We start from the raw sequence: 19,454 nt of genomic DNA, 5'->3' as shown, positions 1-19,454 counted from the left end.
CTGTTTGATGATTGCTGCTGGTTCTGCGACTTGAGGTTGAAGAGCGACAGGGAGGAGATGCGGGATAGTCGGCCGCTAGATCGAGGGCTCAGTGGGGAGTTGTTGGAGGAGGCGTGTGAAGAGCGATCTGCGAACGGATTCGTGGGGATGCTGTCTGGAGAGGGAATCTCTTTCTCTGCTGCTTCGTCTCCATCGGAGGAGTCCTTGTTGGCACCCCGGGCTGCGGCGGCAGCTTCCTTCTGGGCGTCGTGCTCCATCACGGCGGCGTAAAGCATTTCCAGATCCTCTTGGGCTCGCTGGCGGTCAGTTGCTACGACGGATTCGTCGATCGTGGCGACGCTGGTGGTGGTCCCTGAGGCGTGGGAGCGAGGGCCCTTGCCGAGGCTGCTCCAGGACCGGCTGAAGCTTCGAGGGCCCGGGCTGGGCAGGTTGATGGAGATCGGGGTGACGGGACTGGGGTCCATGCTGGGAGGGGGCTTCATGGGCTTCATCATCTCGACGTGGAGGGAGTAGTTGGAGGAGAGGACAGCTCGTCGCAGACGGCGGCCCACGAAGAGAAGCAGCGAAAGAAGTAGGGCAACGAAGATCACGTATGCACCGACAATGCCTCCGATCTGGATGGCCAGGAGCGACTCGTCCACGGCTGGAGTGATGGGATAACTATTCCGACGAACGGGGTCTAACTGCTCCTTGGATACTGAGCCAGCAGTAATGAGGCGGGGAAGGAGCGCAAAGAATAGCAGATAGGGCATTATATGGGGTCGGGATGAAGCTTTGTGATTGCAGACAAGGTGACGATTAAGTAGCACCTGCAGACATATCGGATCTGGTCTGAAGGCTGTAAATCCTTGCGCAATGAGAGAAACATGATGGAAGAAAAGAGGGGAGAAGCGGTATATTGAGAGGCCTGGGGGAAGTCGATGTGATGGTGTGAAGAGGTGATCTGCTGCGACGGCCGTCCCGCAACGGCCGTTGGTCAATTTACGCGCCGGGCCTGCATGCACGGCACACCCCGTCACATCGGGCGGTTGACTACTGGCAGTTATGCTCGAATCAATTCCCGCTAATTTAGCGCTTTGTGACAGACTGTAGCGGCATGGATAGGGTTTGTCTGTGCCCGGGGCAAACTACAGGGTCTGTTCCAAGCACATCCCGCTGTATGCAGGTATCACTGTTGTCGAGTCACAGCACGATCAAGTCCGGGTCATTTCCGCTGACTACCTCGCCAGACAGGCTGCAGTAACAGTAGGCTCTAGAAAACCTAAACTCCCTGTCAAATGCGAACAATAACCACTCGATGGTTGGTTGTCGATCTGATCAGCCGTGGACGTGCGAATTGCAACGGCAGCTTCATATTGCTGACGAGATGTTCTCCACTGAGGTAATTTCCGAAGTTGTTTCGCTTTCTAAACCTTATCTTAAGATCGTCGTGATTGGTAATTGATTGGTACTTTTGTGTGCTTGTATTGAAGCTGAATGGGCTACTCGTGGTGCGACATTTTGATAGCACGTTTCAGTCAGGCAGAACCAAATGTATATAATTTGGGGTCAAGAGCGTGTAGATGAGCTTTAAGGGGTGCATTCTAAGTATGCATCTAATAAGAAGTTAATAGAGACACTCACGAGGGCTCATAGACCAGAAATGAAAGCGATGGAATCACTCTACCGAGTGATCTAGGAACTGGGCTCCGAAGACGAAGATCCACGAACTGTTGTTTAGCACAAGAGCCATCTGGTTAAGTATGAACTTTATTGTCGCTGACTGCAATGCACAATCTGTCTTTGACTATTCATACCAGCATTGACAGTGTCGTCTTGCTGAATGAGGGGGGACTTGTCTGTTGGATACGACAAGCTGTTTGGTTGGTATACAACTGCCATTCCATGTTCAAAATTAGACCCAACAAAAGGATGTATCGGACTGAGCACCATCATGTATCAGGCCTAGGAAGCAACAGAGTGATTGAGCAGCCGTGGACTGTGAACTTGAAGAAAGAAGTGGGGAGGCTGATTGACTCACCTCCTGTCTCTCACATCTCTTTCTCCCCCTCCCCTCTCTCACCACCATCCTCAAGGCTCGCGGACACTATCTGTTCTCGAAAAATGGCTTGGATAATAGTGCGAAATTTACACGGTAACTATCTAAAGCCCTGAGCTTCAACCGTTGAGCACATGATGAAAGAACTCACCACACTCTGGCTCTAGCTGCTTATTTCCATCAGGACCAGGAGAGATCAATTTACTGAAGCTACAGTGGCAATAGACATTCATATAGCCTATATAATACTTTACTATCTAGAAAATATTGGAAATAATGCAGCGAGGAATTGCACAGCTATGAGCAGGTTAGCTTCAGAAGCTTTCCCCTACTTTACCCAATCTTCATGCTCAGCTCGTATAAGGAAGGCGCAAATCGCTGACTAGTACCTCCCATGATGGCCAGTAATGTACATCCGATGCTTATACGTCTGCGACAGCGACAACATCCTCTTCTCCATCATGTCATCGTTTGACGTGCATCCGTTGAGACATAGTTACACAATCCTTTGAATTCCAGTATTCATAATATTCACGGACATACTGTCCTAGCACACTGATCAGAGAGTTCCTTACCATTCACCCAGCAACGCAACTACCGAGATCTAACCGCACAGCATAAACCTGATTATTCCTCCTCAATCACCAATCCAGACATGGCACAAGCAGCATGGCCCCAAGGCCAATCCAAGACCGCCTGGACCGACTTTATGACACCGTTGAAGCGATGTACATCAATACTCAAGCGAGCTTTCGAGGCCAACATCACTGTCACCAAACGAGCGCTGGTCAATTCGGAGCGGAGAGGCATATACGATGAGCTGGGCGCCGTAGTGATAATGATATTCATCATGTTCTGCTACGCTAGCGCTTGGCATGGGATGAAGGTACCTTTGCATCGGGCACTTCGCACACCAGGAGAGATATCACACTCGACGAGGGAGGATCGGTATAGAGATGCTCTCCTGATCTCATCAGTCGCGCTCATATACGGCTTTGCTTCCTGGGTACTGGGACTTTATCTTAGACATCACTTGATGGGTTTGTGGTCGAATGCTCGAATCGCGTTTTTCCTGAGAATTCTGGGGACAGCGAGTAATGTGCTGTTGGCAGTCGTCTGGATTCGCGGATTGTACGCGGTGTGGCGCTTGGGGTACAGGTACAGAATGGTTAGGCGCCGCCGTTGAAGACGTGAGATAGATAGGGTTGTTGACGCTGATGCCGTGATCAAACAAATAAGGAATAGTTTGGCAGTATGTGTCGAGACGACGACTTCGACGCTAGGTATTGGTTGAGGTAGTTGGGTTTAGATAGCGGGATATTGTTAGATGAAATGGAGAACGTCGCGCGCATTGCCGTGTAAGATGGATATTCGTCTTTGTCTTTTGCTCACGGGTGTCACTCATATCTATTATTCAGGTAGAGTATCATACACAGCACATCATCTTCATTATATACAAGTTCTCTGAACGTTTATTCCTTCTTCGAGAAAAGGTCACGCCAGAATTCTTTGAACCCATAGCCCTTGGCCTGATCCTCCTCATATACACGCACCTTACTCGATGTGCTCAGAGACTCCAGGATGTTCGCAGCTTGAGGCCCCGAATTCTTTGGACGAGCTCGTTCAGTTGCACGCCGCTTAATTTCCTCCGCCAAGCTTGGAGCCACTTCCGCATAACATGCAGCCAGCTCACGCTCAAGATTGAGATACGGCTTCTGTGCCACCGGAGGAGCCTGAAGATTGTAAGTCCGAGTAAGAGCATTGAGGTTCTTGATCGTCAGCTCAAGAAACGAGCGCTCTGTGTTCATATATTGCGGATCACGCAGGGGCGTAACATAGGGTAAAGGATCTTTATCCTCTTGCGGCCCTGAAACTGTACTATCCGAGCTCTGCGGAGCTCCGTCTGAAGAGTCCAGCCCTCCAGAACTACTCGCACTATCGCTCTCGCGGAACGCTTGCTCTATCTTGGCCCTTTCAGCCAGTCGAGCCTCCGCCGCGGCATACGCACCAGCCCGTCTCATCTGTATATCCAGAGACCCTCCCTCGCTGGCAATCAGCCGGGCCGCATGTCGCCGCCACTCTGCCCTCAGACGTGATCGGAACCGATCAACCTCCCTAGCTAGGTCCTGTTGTTTCTCGATCCATGGCGGCACGATCTCCTGCTTCTGGATCATTTTGTTCATGAAGTACTCGGTGGTATCGATGAACGGACTATTGGCTCGGTGATCCGTCTCCGTATTCACACCCTTACCCCTCCTTATCCTGTTAAACTGACCGCGCGCCATCGCATCCTCGATCCGCTCGTTCGCAAGCGCTGACAACCCCTGCAGCGTGGCCGGCATCGGTCGTGCCCCGGGGGAGAACCGTTCCCGCATCTCTCGACGCATAGCTTCACGTTCGTCCTCTGATATACCCTCGCTCTGGCTCAAGGAGTATGTTGCCCTGCGCTCTCGGGCTTTCGCTAGACGCAATCCGGCGGACTCTTTGGGCTTCGGGCTTATTCGCATGTCGACCGGATTTGGTTGGGGGATCTTGTATGGTGTGCGTATGCGCTTCTTGGAGTCGTCTAACATGCGTAGCGTGATGTCGTGGGTGTTTTCTGTTCCGGTCCATGCCGGAGCGCCTGCGATGTCTCGTGTTCCTTGACCTGCGCTTGACTGGGACTTGTTAGTACCTGGTCGTGTTATCGAACATGTAATGTCCATGTAGTGAGCATACCGGCATATCAACAATTGAGTGCGCGGTCGCATACTCGTTCTTAAAAGCCGCCGCCGCCACCCTCTCCTCTAGCTGCTGCTTCAACTCGTCCGAGAACCCCGCCTGTTGCATGTTTCTCTGCGCGGACCGGCCTCCTTCCAGCATGGCTTGCTCTGTCATATCCGAAAGTCGCCGCGCCATAGCCCCCTGTTCCTCCTCCTTCGTCTCATCTTGTGTCTTGGTATTCTCATGCTGCTCGCCCGGCTTCGAACTCGCCGCAGTTCGCCGCACGCTCCCAACGGAGAAGCATCTCGATAAGGGTATACTCTGCCGTCTCGGCGCACATACTGGCGCGACCGTATTAGTGTAAAAAGCGCTCACATGCCTTCTGCTCATCTCTGTCTCCGATCAGCGTGCAAACCAATCTTCAAATATAGTAGAAACTGAAGAAGTAGGAGCAAATCAGCTTAGTTACCAGCCTGAACTCGCCGCGGTGATTACATCAGCCAGACACTTCCGCGGCGGGCAAATCGCCGAAAAAGTCTTGGCACCTCCGAAGCCTTCAGTCAACTTTTGGTTGTCCGCATCGTCACTCGGCTGCGTTGTCGTTATCTCCCCCCTCCCTGTACCATTGTTTTCGAGAAACTACAAAGTCACCATTCGCAATCATGCCCCCGAAAGGAGTCTCTACCCGTCTCAACCCGGTCCGTCTGCAGTCCATCCCTCACCTGCGCGTCCGGCGTCCGAACACCAATGAGCCGAATACCTGCGTTGCGGTGATGTCGTCTATGCTGAGTGAGTACTACAACTACTCTAAGGAGTTTCGGTGTGGCTCGAATAATATGGCTAATACGAATGAATCGATCAGGTTGCTGGGCATCCCAGGGCTACACCCACGAGGGATGCGCGATTCTCGAACAACAATTGAGATCTTGCATGGATGCTCCTGTACGTTTCCATTCCCTTGTTTTTGAAACTTTCAGGAGAGGGAGATATCTCTCAAACCTGGATTGCGCTTGTCTTGGATCCGTGCTAATCATATCTCCTCCACCATATAGAAACCCAAGACCCAGAGACGCAACCCCATCAACTACCACCTCATGAGAATGTTCCCCAAGGTCGTCGGTCCCAAGAAGAAGGATGGTGTGTTGGGTTAAGTGCCAAGCCAATATACACTACATTGTTTGCGTGTGATTCAATACCTTTTCGAGCGGTTGCATACGGGCATATGATCTACCTACTTATACACTGCCGGATGTGATGATTGGGTGGTGTGGTGGTATGGAGGAAGTGAGGGCTTCCCCGGGGGAAAAGGGGAGAGAGAAAATATTTTTTATATGGAGTTTTGGGTTTGTAATAGCTACTACCTACCGCATCAGTTTTGATTCTGTGTTGAGGGTAGGTGGGTGGGTTCTTTTTGTATAATATTATGTGGATGTTGTATGCTATCAATTATTTTCGACTTATCTGGTCTTGTATTGCTCTGTAGAGTTGAGTACTGCTGGATTTGCAATAGAATAGTAAAGAAGCACAGGAAGTCACACATTATATACCACAATAGCTACCCGAAAGAACGCATAGAAGAACTACGCAACAGACTCAAACTTCAAGACCAGCTTCTCCCCCCTCGGCTTGACGGTATATGCATCAATGGCCTCAATATCCTCATCATCAATAATAGCCGTCGTATAATTGGTGTAAATGGCCGCGACTACCAATTTCATCTCTAAAATCACTGGTCAGCTTCATCTCACCATAACAACAACCAACTTTATGAGAGTTATACATACCCTGCAAAGCCAGATTACTCCCCACACACATCCTCCCCCCACTCCCAAACGCCCAAAACCAGCGTCTCCTTTCCTCCAGCACCTCCGACGGATTACAATCCTTCAGCCACCGCTTCGGCTGCCACGTCTCAGGCTCAGGAAAGACCTCTGGATTGCGATGAAGCGAGTACGCCTGCGCACTGACCCGCGTGTTCCCGGGGATATCGCTATACCCAACTAGCGTGCATCCAGGGGACGGGGTGACTCGGGGCTGGATCCCGGGGATCGGGGCATGCAGGCGTAAGGTTTCTGTTACGATAGCGTCGAGGAGGGGCAAGGAGTCGATGGACTTGGGGGTGGGGAGGTCTCGGGAGGATGATGGACGGGGGTACAGGATCTTAGGTTCTAGGGTATGGAGCTCTTCGCGGAGGGCGGACTGGAGGTCCGGGTGCTTGGAGAGTTCCCAAAAGAGGTAGGTCAGGGCTACGGCGCTGGTTTCGTGGCCGGCTGTGAGGTGGTCGTATAGTTCGCAGGCAATGTCGAGGCGTTGTTGCTCGATGAGTTTGTTGTAGGATGCTGCTTCTTTGGGCGGGAGCTGCTTCGATATGCTTTGCTTAAGTTGTTTGTAGACCATTGGTTCTGTGTTGAGCTGGGTCGAGCTGAGACATTCGTCTGCTTTGTCGCAGAAGGATAGGCCCCAGGCGTCGAGGACCTCGTTGGCCTCGTCGCACCATTTGGGAATTAGGCGGAGGCCGAGCCGTTTTGTCCATGATACGAGGTTGGGGACTTCTTGGTGGTAGAATTCGAATGGCTTTCTGCTTTGGTAGAGGCGGAGGATCTTGCGGCGGAAAGCTTCGTCTTGGAGGAAGTTGGTCCCGTTGGCTAGGCCGTAGAGGTAGGCAGAGACAAAGTCCATTGTAATGCCCTGATCGAGATCATGCATTTCAATGGGTGAGCCTGAGGAGGCAGCATCTTGGATGATGGGCAGGAGACGGTCGAGCAGGATTGTCTCGGAGATGAGGTGGATATGGGGTGATGATTGCAAGAATGACTTGCTGTATATGTTGGACAGCATCCTTTTGCGGGTAGAGTGGGCTTTGTTGTTTGTCATGGTGAACATGCTAACGGTTCTACCATGGTGCAGAGTAGAGCTGTCAGTATAGTCCTCGCATGCACTCACTGTGGGGGTCATGCTTACCCGAAAGAGCCGAATACACGGGGGTACCACTCGTGCTTCTCATATCCACCCGTATAGATAGACTTGATGCCCCCATCTACGCAGTTGACGGAGACTTCGGATGGTGCAAGCCGGACAATAGGCCCTAGCCTTACATGTGCGGATTGAATGGTCCTATTGTTCTGTGCCCTATACCGTTTCCAGATAATCCATGCTGGCGAGATTGGGGCTGACCAATGTGCATTGGGTATCTTAGACAACGGGGACAGGAAGACGGGGTATATGATCAGTTTGTACGCCAGCAGCAGGATACAGAAGCTGGTGGCCGCAAGAGTAACGGCTGAGATTGCCATGTTGTCCGGTGCTTGGAGATGTAAATTTTAAAGTCAATGCGCGAGTGGAGTATAGTTGTATTATCGTCACTCAGCTCAAAGAACCTGGGACTCTCGAGGTGTCATATGAGCAGTGAGTAAGTTTCGCTTGACTCCGCAAGCCCAGTGGTTGATGAATAAAGAAGAGTGCTAGGAATGAGCCGGGGAACTAGGGCAGAGGCCTACTCCACGCAGAGGGGAAATAAACATCGGGCTAGATGTGAGGAGACATATCAAAGCCCGGGATAGGCCCAGATATATAGCCGAAGAGCCTGAGTCACAGCATTGATGGGGTAACATCGTCTATCACCAGCTTCTCCAACTCCTCATGAATGGCCTCCACCACTCAGAAAGTTTGGATTGCCGATAAGAACCAAGAAGAGCCGAGGAGCGATAAGATACCGGATGACATAAGGCCTCTCCAGCCACTTTCCTCCACCATCCACATCTACAGGCTGTGCCATCTCTCACAGCATAGCATTCACAATTCATTTTGAGGGTGCGTACTAGTCACTAGCCTATTCTAACACTTAGCAAACATATCTACAGCAAAGAATGTTGATACACGGATCACGTTGATGGCCTCACGCACTTCTGCAGATTACCGCGGCGATAGATGGGACGGGGCGCACAATGTCTAGAATCGCCATGGCGATTCCTTCATGCAACCACCTCCACCTGGCCTTTCCTAGAGCATTCCCTTGTTGTTGCTTAGATCAGTAAATGTGTGAATCTTCCTCTATACCTTCGTGAATCTTGACAACTCACTTTGACTGACACACGTGACGGCAGAGATTTTTACGTCATTCTTGTGATTTATCTACTTTAGCACAGAAGACAGTCTTATCCTGGCCCGCAATATGCTTGCAGAGCTTCCTCCAGAGATTATACAGCTTATTACAAGCTATTTGCCATCTGCCAGCGCGCTTGTGAATCTGTCAAGGACCTGCTGGCGCCTACACCACGTTGTCGCTGCTCAAGATTGGCGAATCTTCAGATCCTTCGTCGAGACCAAGTTTCCTGGTGTGGAAACGCCCGAAATCTGGCGAGAGGCCGCTCAGGCACTCACATCTCGCTCTCGGGCATTAGACAAACACGCAGTCGTCGGAAGATTTGTCGTACCTGCCTCAGAAGCAGTCAAGGTCGGATCCCATAGTTCAACACGACGTGACAATCCTACTCATGGATATCGCCCTGCTTTGGACTCGTATGAAGTCTGGAATGGCTCTTCATGGAACGACCGGAAGGAGGTGCTCGCCTGGGGCGCGGCAGATGAACTAGTTCTGCGCATCGCTGAACCTGGCCCCAATTCAAAGGGGAAGTGGGTGGTCTTCAATGATCTCGATCACATCAGCAGCCATGATGACATCTGTGGTGTCCATATTCTACGTCCTGGACACCCTTCCAAGGAGCCCCAGACTGAACATATAGTCGTTGCAAGAGCGCGCGGAGAGCTTTTCCATCTCTCTATCGACCCTAATATCGCCTGCCATATTTACAAGCAGCGGTTCATGACTTCCGGAGGGGGCATAGAGAGAACAGATATGAGTGACGGAAAGGACCCGATCTTATCTGCCCACTTGAGCGACGGATCGATATCTTTCTTCAGCACCACTTCTGGAGAGGCGGAAGTCTACCCATTTGCTCGTCTCAATGCTGATTCTAGCAACAATGCAACCATCAGCTCTCGCCACAAGTATTCCAAGTTCCTTTCGCCCTCTCTATTCGCAGTCGGCACAGGACGCATCCACGATGCAATTACTATCTCCGCCATCACGCCACAAGGTCTATCACCAAGTCGTGAGCTCAATGTGGAGCTGGTAGATTTCGAAAGACTTAATCTCGATACGACCATCAGATCCAACGTCAACGCCATTGCTCCACTCGATCCCACCGGACAAGTCTTCCTCGCAGCCTGGGGTGATCGAGCTATCAGGTACAACCACCCCATTTGCCATTATTCCACGCTCTATGCTAACACTCTCAGACTGCACGACCTCCGCTCAAACGAAGAATACGAAAAGACCTACCGTGATACCACGGACCAGAACCCCATCTACTGCATCCACCCCTTCGGCCACGACCGCTTCGTCGTCGGCGCCGGCGGTGACGCCCTAGTCAAGATCTTTGATTTACGCATGCCCAAACATGACACATACAGCTATCGTGATGCACGCCCTTCCCGAACCCTTCTCAAAAACAACGAACCAATCGTAGACAGCCTCTCAAGCCTCTCCCTCACCGCAACCAACAATAGCATCGCCTTCCCCCGCAAAGACATCTCCATCTTCCTCTCCGCCCACCCTCCCTCTAGCCGGCCCCAAGGCCGTCGCCGCCACAACACCCGCTCCTACCGCGGTGCAATCTACAGCATGACTTCGCCCTCCCCTTCCTCACCAACTATCTACACTGGCGTCGCGGATGGCGTCGTTCGCCTTGACTTCGCCTCTACGGATGACCTCCTCGGCCCTTGTCAGGATTGGTACCGGGAGCCACTTCTGCTCTCTAACGATGTGCGTCTCGAGAACACTGTTGCACACACCCGCTCTGCCGACAAAGTCCTGGATTTATCGGGCTACGAGCGCCCTGAGGATACTACTGCTTCTATCACTTTGCGCACGCAGCAGCCGTTTGTGTTTGTCGGGGTGGAGGATGGTCTTGCGGAGGAGATCACGGGGTGGGATCGGAGGTGGGAGAGGTTGGAGAAACCGGGGGCGTGGAGACGGGCTGATTGATAGGAGAGTAGTTGTTGATCGGGAGAGGATGTTGGTTTATATTGGAGGAAGGGGGCATGGGGCTTGTGTATGCTGTGTGTACTGGGTGCTCTCTTCCGTGCTATGTTGCGCAGAGAGGTTTTAAAGGAGACTTGTTCCATTGGAAACGCATGAGCCATGCATTGTTGACTGGGTATAGTCCTTTGGCTGGACTGGGGACTGTAGTTCATGACAGGATGCATGGATGAATCTGAATCGATCCTAGGAAGAGACTCATGCCTACGATCTACCACCACGAGTACGACATGTACGAATACTTCAAAGTCTAGGGTTAACATGAAAATGCAAGGATATCTGAATACATGTTTAACACCTCTAAAGATCTAGATGATGTAAGTAGATAGTACATACAGGTGAAGAAGCGTGAAGCAACAAGCAAAAAGAAAAGCTGAAAGAAAGCAATCCGACCGGGCTCCAGTAGCGCCTTGCTGTAGAAAATGATTCAGTGACCCATCTAGGCTGCATATAGATCTATATGGATGGAATCATAAGCGAATAAAACTTTTTGAATACCCATGTTTTCGAGCATGTAAAAGCTGTAGGTATGTTTTAGTTGTCCCCCTATATCAGGATGCGAAACTGGTCTCCATCTCTAAAATAGTATCGCGGACCTAGTCATCGAACTTGAAGGACTTGCCACCCGAGATGTCGATGGGACCACCGCGGTAAGAACCGCGCTTCTTCTTGTTCTTCTCCTTGGTGAAGCCCTTGCCGCGGGTGACCGACAGATCCTGCCAGGCCTTCTCGGCGTAGGCGTAGGGAACGTAGTCGTTCGAGAGGAGGTGGTCGGTGGGGAGCTCACTCAGCTGAGCCAGAGGAGTGGGGCGAGCACCGGTGTGCTTCTTCTTCTGGGGGCCATTGCCGGGAGCAGGGCTGGCGCTGCTGGAGTAGGATGTCTGGGCAGACTTGGACTGCTCTTTGGGGGCAGAGTCGGAGTTGCTGACGGTTCCGGTGGTGTCAGAGTCGGACGAAGAAGACGGGGAAGAGCCGCTGGAGCTAGATTCGGACGGAGGCAGAGGGGTCTTGGTAGCAGCCTTCAGGGCCTTCTTATCGGCCTTCTTGTCGTCCTCGTCGTCAGAGGAAGAGTCAGAGTCCGAATCAGAATCGGAGTCGGAATCGGACTCAGAAGAGGAGCTGGAGGAGTCGTCGCTGGAGGAGTCCGAGTCGGAGGACTCTTCAGACTCGGAAGAGGAAGAGGAAGAATCGGACTCAGAGTCGGAGGAGTCCGAGTCAGAAGACTCTTCCTTGGCGGAAGTCACCTTGGTCTTCTTCGACTTGGGAGCCTCATCGGCCTCAGATTCGGAATCAGACTCGGAGGAGCTGGACTCGGCCTTGCGCTTGGTGCCCTGGGACTTAGCAGCAGGAGCAGCAGGCTTCTTCTTCTCCTCCTCGTCATCGGAGTCGCTATCGCTGTCGGACTCGGACTTGTCGTTCATCTCGACATCAGAATCGCTGGATTCGTCGGAGCTGCTGTCACTGCTTTCGCTATCGCTCTCGCTTCCACTCTCACTTTCACTGTCGCTGTCGCTGTCCGAAGAGCTAGAACCGGAGGACTTCTCGGAGGACTTTTCCCAGGATTGGTACAGTTCAAGCAGGGACGGCACATTCTTCGCATCAGAGTCGATCGACTTGCTGGCAAGTTCTTTGGTGAAAGCTTCCTTGGTCTTGGAGAAACCAGATTCGCTCAAGAAAGCACTGAGAGCGGCGACAAGTTGAGCGGGAGGAGCAGGCTGGTTAATTCATGAACTTGATCAGTATTGCCTATCTATACAACAAACAGGTCGGTCGGATTGCCTTACAGTCTCCTTGCTCTTGGACGCCTTGGCGGGCTTCGCCTGCTTAGACTTCTGACCGGCCATGATGACTGTCTGACAAAAACGCTGCAAATTGTGAAATTGACGAAGTTGATTGGGATGTTTTCAAGTTTCCCTTTATCGGCGAGGCAGAAAAAAAAGAAAGAAAAAACAGCAGAAGAGATCAAAGGCGGTCAGTCATGCGCGATCCGTGATTGCTCAGCTGACTTTTTACATGGAACCCACGTGACTCTGGTTCCGTGAAACAATATGGTCACGTGCCAGGCACTGGAGATACTCGACCGAAGGCTGGTGGATTGTTTCTCCCATTAAGGGTGAAGTCAAAACCAAGTCAAATTTGTAATTGACGCATCCGGAAGGTTAATCCCTGACGTATTAATTTTTTCTTTTTCATACGGCTTTTTAGCGGCGAATCCCGTGAATGGTATAATCTGCTGATGGAAGCAATATCAAATCTACGCCGTCTGACACGGAATGCTCCCCCAACTGCTTGTAGGGGCGGCTAAAGCTCCCCAAGGAAATGGCCACCATCAGGTACTCCTAGAACCGTATGCAATGGCTCTCGGATGAAAACATGCCACTCGGGCTTCAAATGTCTCTGAATGGCGCAGATTAGCATTGCCGCGCGCCCTTCGAAGTACCAGTGTCTCTCCATCTGCTTCAACAGGATACAATAGTACGCTAGCAATATAAGTGCTCCCGGGTGCCGTTGGTGGAGAAGAGCCATGTATTCTAGCGACACTTCCATGGGCCATATGCGGAGAACATCCCAAGTAGTAAGTAATCCGCGGTGGGCATGCACGTACGAAAATGATCGGCTCAGTTCAATGGCAGCCTGTCGGTAAATGGCCGTCACATCTTCGGGCCAAACGAGACTGGTCTCAGTGACATCGCCGGTTTCATGTGTGGTAGCTGATTCGTTTGGAATCATTGACATAAAAAGCTCCAGATATGGGAGATCCGGGTCGTCACCTAGGTCAATGTCCCAGGCCTCCGAAAGTGCTTTGACGGGCCCCTCTTTCAACTGCTCCCATACTTCACACAGCATAGAGCAGCCGGCGCGGAGAAAGTATAGCCATTTGCAGAGAATACTATCCGGTTGACTGCCTTCGCCACTGTTCCGATCCACTAGGAACAATGAGTCCGTGCCCATATTTGAATTTGAGCACCTAGGCTGATCGGCGGCAAAAGAGTATACCACTAACAGATGTGCAAATGCCAGAATGGCATGGCAATTATCCTCCGTAGGATGCTCAATAGCGTACCGAAACTGCGGGAGAGCAATCTCCTGGTGGTGGTAGGCTCTTAGGAGGAATACCTTTTCCTGGTTGGTGTGCCCAGAGCTCATGTGCGCTCTGTGCAAGCTTGTGCAGGCTAGTAGGCCATGCAAAAGGAACACATTCTTATATGCTAGTTCCGGAACAACCAGGCGCCATATTTTGTCTGTCTCTTGGTTGGTTGTGAAACTTTGGTATGTGTGTCGGAGGTAGTGGTCCAGAAGAGCAGAGTCCATGGAGTCCAGGCCTGCGTGGAGCTGGTTCTCTGATAACTCTTGTGTGTGGCCCCCAAACACAGAGTCTGATAAAGCATGATTGGTCTTTGCACCCTCAGAAGTGAAGTACCGCAGGTGATTGCCGCGGAAGAAAGTCTGCAGGGGAACTGTACGCCAGTCTGTGGTGCAATCGGCCTTTCGCCCATGCACAGTTCTCCAGTGGGACTGCATGCGCTTATTAGAAGCACATAGGTACTTGCAACCAGCTGACTGGCATTGAAGACCGGGCTCGACCGGTAAGTATGGGACCGGGAACTGATCAGCGCCACTGGGGGGTATGACATCGTTTGGCTCTCTAAGGGAAAGGCTGGCAACGTAATGAGAGTACTTCCGCCGGCGGCCACGAAGTATGCGATGAATCTCTTTCAGATGACGTAAAATCCCATGAGGCTGGACAGCATATCGGCAGGCACTGCAGATGACGACCTGGTAATCCGGAAGATAGTGCAGCAACTGGGATGGGGCCGGGTCATCCGGCTGAGACGGAGATGCGATATTTGCAGCCCAGCCCATCTCGGCCACAGCTGTTATGATCAACTAGCATGGAACGGCAGCGTCGATTTGCTTCGGATTTTTCAAGTCAAGGCCGGTCTTATAGATGACTGGCCGGTCCAGATGGGCGCCTCGAGATATCGACGGTGCCGTTCCCGCTATTCCCGAAGCGGAACATTGCTGCCTCATCCAACCCTAGATAGGGTCATAGTTTTGATGGCATGGATTGTATATCTCCGTTCCTAACGCCGAGATATTGAAACATAAATATGGCATCAGCTCGCCTCAGAGAAAGAGAGCAAACTCATTCTTCCTTTTGACAACCATGTCCTATTCGCGAAGCATCCTCATCACCGGAGGTACCGCCGGTCTGGGCTATTACTGCACCATAGAACTTGCCCGCCAGTTCCCCGATTATCAAGTTATAATTGCATCTCGATCTGACTCTCGAGATGCTGCCGGATCTATAAACAAACTTCTGGGCCAAAGCAACGTCAGCTACCTCCGACTCGACCTTTCCGACTTATCCAAGGTCCGATCCTTCGTCCAGCAATGGGAAACCAACAAATACCCTCCCATCCAATACCTACTCCTCAATGCAGGCCTACAGTTTCCCGGTCCAGTTGAGTACACAGTAGACGGATACGAAAAAACCTTCGCCATCAATCACATCGGCCACGCCCTTCTATTTTCACTCCTGGTTCCTCACCTCGCCAACACAGCAAGGATAGTGGTAACCTCCAGCGGCACACATGATCCGGCACAAGAGACCGGCCTCCCCGACGCAAAGTACACCAGTGCGGAGGATCTCGCTCACCCGACAAAGAGCTCAGCCCAGAATCCCGGTCGCCAGCGTTACTCAACCAGCAAGCTTGCAAACGTTATTTGGGTGTACGCGCTACATCGGCGTCTCAGTGAGTCGAAAGATGCGAGGCTTAAGTCGTGGACTGTTGTTGCGTTTGATCCTGGTCTCATGCCTGGGACTGGGCTCGTCCGTGAAGCGAACCCCGTCTTGCGCTTTCTCTGGCATGTGATTTTCCCTCGTGTTATTCCGCTTTTGCGTGTGATGCTGGGGACACCGAATATCAGGCTGCCGCAGGCGTCTGGGGCTAATCTGGCTTGGCTGGCGAGTGGCAAGGAGGCTTCGTCGAGTAGTGGAGTTTATTATGAGGGAAGGAAGCAGATCCGCTCCAGCGAGGAGAGTTATGATGTGAACAAGCAGGACGACTTGTGGGATTGGACTGTGCGGAATGTCGCCTCTACGGCAGATGAAGCCGCGCGGTTTTCGTTGATTGGTTAGTCTATATGAGTGTTGGGGTTGATATGTCTTCCACTTTCACTATCGATGTGGTGTTTATAACTTGATACTCTCTCCTTAGTTCTCAATATCTTTGGTTTACTATTAGTATCCACCCAATTGATCTTTCGCCCTATCTTGCCTTTATCGCGAACATTGTATAGCTGGACTCCATTTGATCAATTATGACATATCCCTAGGTATTGTACGACATTGCAAAGTTAATCTCGCCACAAAGTACACGTGCCCTAGACGGTAAGCTCCGTGGTGCGACTTCGGAGATTTTCAATGCCTGCGTGAAGACATAACCCAAGATCTTTGGAAAGTCTGCGTTATCAGTAACGAGGATAGACTAATCATTGTGCCGTCTACATTTCCCAGTAGGGTAATGCGCAGGCAAAGTAACCTGCATGACTATCCGTGCAACAAGCCTGGACGTAATGCAACTACCTTCTAAACAAGTCAATCATCCCCACTTTAGTTGATAGATCTCTATCGTGCTTTGCGGGCATGTCTAAAGACCTGAACATCATAAACATCATCTTATTCGTTCGCGGATGGTTAACACCCAATGTAGTTCGCGTTGCGTACCACATGTCAATTTTATTACCTGTAATTTGTTGTTAGTAGAACTCAACCTGAACCTTATACCAGTACTTACGATCTATATAATCATGTGGCATTTTCAAGGTGCTTTTCATATGATGAGACGAAAGATGTCTTTGCTGAGTCTTCCCCCTCGGGTCCAGAAGGCAGCTGCCGAGATGTCTGATAACGAAAGCCCTGGCACTGCCCGTGCTGAACTCCCTCGTCAATTCTCATTTCTGTCGACATTGGCCTTGGGATACAGCATCACCAATTCATGGGCTGGTTACGCTGGTATCCTATCGATACCTTTGGTGATGGGAGGGGGCCCGACGGCTTTCTTTGGCCTTTTTCTTGCTTCGATAGCGTGTTGTTTTATCAGTAAGCACGTCCTACCTCATTCTAGCAGATGTCGTTAGCTATCCATTTGCCCATAGCTGCGGGTCTTGCAGAGTTGGCATCTGCATTTCCCACTAGCGGAGGGCCATATCATTTTGCTTTCATCGTTTCAGCGCCCAAGCACCGTGCCGCAGTTTCTTTCGTTGTTGGCTGGTTGACTATGATCTCCTGGTGCACAGTGTCTACATCCAACGGAATAGTCTGTGGTAAGACTTTCCTCATTCTATCACATGAGTTCTTCTAGGTATGATCTGGGAATAATCTGTTGAGAAGCGCAAATGATTAATGGGCTGGTGACTGTCCACCGTCCGAGCGTCACGGTAACTGCCTGGCGAATCTATCTTATCTATCTTCCGATCGTTCTCCTCTCGACTGTGGTCGTATGCTACCTGCCTCGTGTTATTCCACTTATAGAGGATTGTATCATCATCTTCAGCTTGCTCACCTTCGGCACCAGTTTGATAACGGTGTTAGCAATGCAAGATCAAAAACAGTCTGCGCACACTTTGTTCTTGGCCTATGAAAACCATACAGGCTGGAGTGACGGGACAGCCTTCATGATAGGCGCTGGGACATGCATGTACGCATACATAACGGTCGATAGTGTTACCCATATAGCAGATGTAAGTTCCTCTGCTGCCATATGGCTTCGTTCTTCAGCTCGCTGTTAACGGTTTATCATCGAAAAGGAAGTCCCAAACCCTGGTCGCAATATCCCCCGCGCAATGATGGCTACCGTGCTGACTGGCATGGTAACCTGTATTCCATACGCGATAGCCATTCTTTTCTGCACAACCGATCTTAAGGCTGTTGCATCTTCCCCAATCCCCATTTATACGGCATACTTACAAGCAACATCCAGCCCAGTCGTGGCCACGCTTTTCACTGCATGGGTTATATTCTTCTATTGCGCAGCCGAGTTGTCCTGTCTACTCACTGCGGGACGACTTGCATACACGTTCGCTCGAGCTGGTGGTCTTCCTTATTCGTCATTCTTCGTTAAGATCACAAACGAGATGCCGCTGAACGCCACATTGGGTTGTTGTGTGTTCATCTGTCTGTACGGGCTGATATACATTGGCTCAGCAACAGCCTTTGACAGTTTCATATCGATAGTCATAATTGCCCTCAACATCTGCTATGTAGTCCCGCAAGCAATCGTGCTGCTTCGTGGGCGTGACGCCGTCCTTGGGAGAAGAGCCTTCGCAATGGGAAAGTATTTTGGACTCTTCTGTAATACTGTTGCTGTTGTCTGGGTGGCAGTCATATTGGTATTCTTTTGTTTGCCTCTAAAGATACCGACCACGGTACACGACATGAATTATGCGAGTGTAGTACTCGCAGGGTTTGTTGCTCTGATTGGTATTGGGTGGTGGGGAGGGAAGAGGAAGACGTTCACCGGCCCGGTAGGTGCGCCATTATCCCTCCCCTATACCAGTAGTGGATTAAGGTCCGCTGACAATACTCGTTGTTGCTCAGCTACAGGACATTGAATCCCCTCACAGCGGACAGACCGGGACGGCACGAGTGCATGGTAAGTGAGATTGTGTGAAATGGGTTATACAAGGGAGGCTGCATACTAGCAGGCTGTTCTTGGGAAGCCAATCGATATGGCAAAACCGCAGTGGTGGTGGATCTATTTTACTTGCTGCTCTCAGTTGTAGCTCTCAGTTTGGCCCTCACCTCCAATTGCACAACGTAGTATATAGTAAGCTCAGTGGTACCAATAAGCTGGATCAGCCTACCGTAACAGGAGTTTAGGCATGAGTATGTTAGATACCGATATATGAAGCATTCCAGAGTTAGTACTGCGGCTGGGCAATTCTCGTAGTAGATTCCTTGAGACAAGAAGTGAGGTTACACTGAATCCAAAATTGGAATCGGGCCATCCTGCATGACAGTTAGTTGCTTATGCACAGGCAACCGAAGTGGGCCGTGCCCGCTTTATGCATACGCCTCTATCGGATTACATAATTATGCTGTACGAGCTCGAATGTGTCGGGTGGTTTATAGGGGTCTACTCAGGAGCAGGTACTGTGACTCTCCTAAATGCGAAAACTGCAGTAAAAGATATATATATATATATATTCTGGCATAGATATAGCATAGATACTTGCCGCTTCATCAATTCTGGCGAGGGGTGTGTTTATAACTGCATAGTAACAGCTGCCACCTCCGCCGAGACTAAGTTCGGTGCCGTATCCGCAGCCGCCAGCCCATGCTCTCACACCCTCCCAAGTTAACGGTAGCTTAGTGGCTAAGGAATGACCTAATCCCACCTCTCTGGCTCCCTTCTCCTCCTCCACCTTCCGTCGATTTTGGAACTCGGTTCTGCGCCAACTCGTGTATGGCGTCGCCTTTCACTAATCTCCCTGCTCTTTGAATGAATTACGGTCTTGCTTGTTGGAGCTTACCGATTGACTGACCATCCCAGTCCTCGCCCACGGCGCGCGCTCCGTGTGATCCCTGCCCCCGTCTTCCCGACCATG

General features: G+C 51.0%; 8 protein-coding genes and 1 pseudogene across 9 annotated transcripts; 4 read left to right on the top strand and 5 right to left on the bottom strand.

Moving 5' to 3' along the window:
• Positions 1 to 2: 2 nt before the first annotated feature.
• An01g03280 lies at positions 3 to 752 on the bottom strand (annotated as a pseudogene; the record flags this gene model as incomplete). The annotated part of the gene is made up of 1 exon: positions 3 to 752. A coding segment is annotated over one exon (750 nt), but the record flags the coding sequence as incomplete, so codon positions are not given.
• Positions 753 to 3,011: 2,259 nt separating this feature from the next.
• On the bottom strand, positions 3,012 to 5,131 carry An01g03270 (uncharacterized protein; the record flags this gene model as incomplete). Its single annotated transcript, XM_001388724.3, has 3 exons — positions 3,012 to 3,317; positions 3,592 to 4,695; positions 4,757 to 5,131. The coding sequence occupies 3 exons, from the start codon at positions 5,129 to 5,131 to the stop codon at positions 3,012 to 3,014; spliced, it is 1,785 nt and encodes a 594-aa protein (XP_001388761.3).
• A 272-nt stretch (positions 5,132 to 5,403) lies between these two features.
• Positions 5,404 to 5,892, top strand: An01g03260 (mitochondrial 37S ribosomal protein mS37; the record flags this gene model as incomplete). The annotated part of the gene is made up of 3 exons (XM_001388723.3): positions 5,404 to 5,530; positions 5,604 to 5,683; positions 5,794 to 5,892. The coding sequence occupies 3 exons, from the start codon at positions 5,404 to 5,406 to the stop codon at positions 5,890 to 5,892; spliced, it is 306 nt and encodes a 101-aa protein (XP_001388760.1).
• Positions 5,893 to 6,321: 429 nt separating this feature from the next.
• On the bottom strand, positions 6,322 to 8,034 carry An01g03250 (uncharacterized protein; the record flags this gene model as incomplete). The annotated part of the gene is made up of 3 exons (XM_001388722.1): positions 6,322 to 6,461; positions 6,526 to 7,634; positions 7,703 to 8,034. The coding sequence occupies 3 exons, from the start codon at positions 8,032 to 8,034 to the stop codon at positions 6,322 to 6,324; spliced, it is 1,581 nt and encodes a 526-aa protein (XP_001388759.1).
• Positions 8,035 to 8,912: 878 nt separating this feature from the next.
• Positions 8,913 to 10,787, top strand: An01g03240 (uncharacterized protein; the record flags this gene model as incomplete). The annotated part of the gene is made up of 1 exon (XM_059746885.1): positions 8,913 to 10,787. One exon carries the CDS (start codon positions 8,913 to 8,915, stop codon positions 10,785 to 10,787), a length of 1,875 nt encoding a protein of 624 aa, XP_059603149.1.
• Positions 10,788 to 11,437: 650 nt separating this feature from the next.
• On the bottom strand, positions 11,438 to 12,685 carry An01g03230 (hypothetical protein; the record flags this gene model as incomplete). The annotated part of the gene is made up of 2 exons (XM_001388720.3): positions 11,438 to 12,556; positions 12,626 to 12,685. The coding sequence occupies 2 exons, from the start codon at positions 12,683 to 12,685 to the stop codon at positions 11,438 to 11,440; spliced, it is 1,179 nt and encodes a 392-aa protein (XP_001388757.1).
• A 457-nt stretch (positions 12,686 to 13,142) lies between these two features.
• Positions 13,143 to 14,705, bottom strand: An01g03220 (uncharacterized protein; the record flags this gene model as incomplete). The annotated part of the gene is made up of 1 exon (XM_001388719.1): positions 13,143 to 14,705. The coding sequence occupies one exon, from the start codon at positions 14,703 to 14,705 to the stop codon at positions 13,143 to 13,145; it is 1,563 nt and encodes a 520-aa protein (XP_001388756.1).
• Positions 14,706 to 15,009: 304 nt separating this feature from the next.
• Positions 15,010 to 15,984, top strand: An01g03210 (uncharacterized protein; the record flags this gene model as incomplete). The annotated part of the gene is made up of 1 exon (XM_001388718.1): positions 15,010 to 15,984. One exon carries the CDS (start codon positions 15,010 to 15,012, stop codon positions 15,982 to 15,984), a length of 975 nt encoding a protein of 324 aa, XP_001388755.1.
• Positions 15,985 to 16,697: 713 nt separating this feature from the next.
• An01g03200 (uncharacterized protein) lies at positions 16,698 to 18,667 on the top strand (the record flags this gene model as incomplete). The annotated part of the gene is made up of 6 exons (XM_059746861.1): positions 16,698 to 16,947; positions 17,004 to 17,171; positions 17,239 to 17,588; positions 17,655 to 18,371; positions 18,445 to 18,499; positions 18,630 to 18,667. The coding sequence occupies 6 exons, from the start codon at positions 16,698 to 16,700 to the stop codon at positions 18,665 to 18,667; spliced, it is 1,578 nt and encodes a 525-aa protein (XP_059603148.1).
• Between the last annotated feature and the right edge of the window lie 787 nt (positions 18,668 to 19,454).

This window comes from Aspergillus niger (genome assembly GCF_000002855.4).
Source record: "Aspergillus niger supercontig An01".
In the NCBI taxonomy this organism is placed as follows: Eukaryota; Fungi; Ascomycota; class Eurotiomycetes; order Eurotiales; family Aspergillaceae; genus Aspergillus; species Aspergillus niger.
This window is presented reverse-complemented; position numbering and strand designations above follow the sequence as displayed.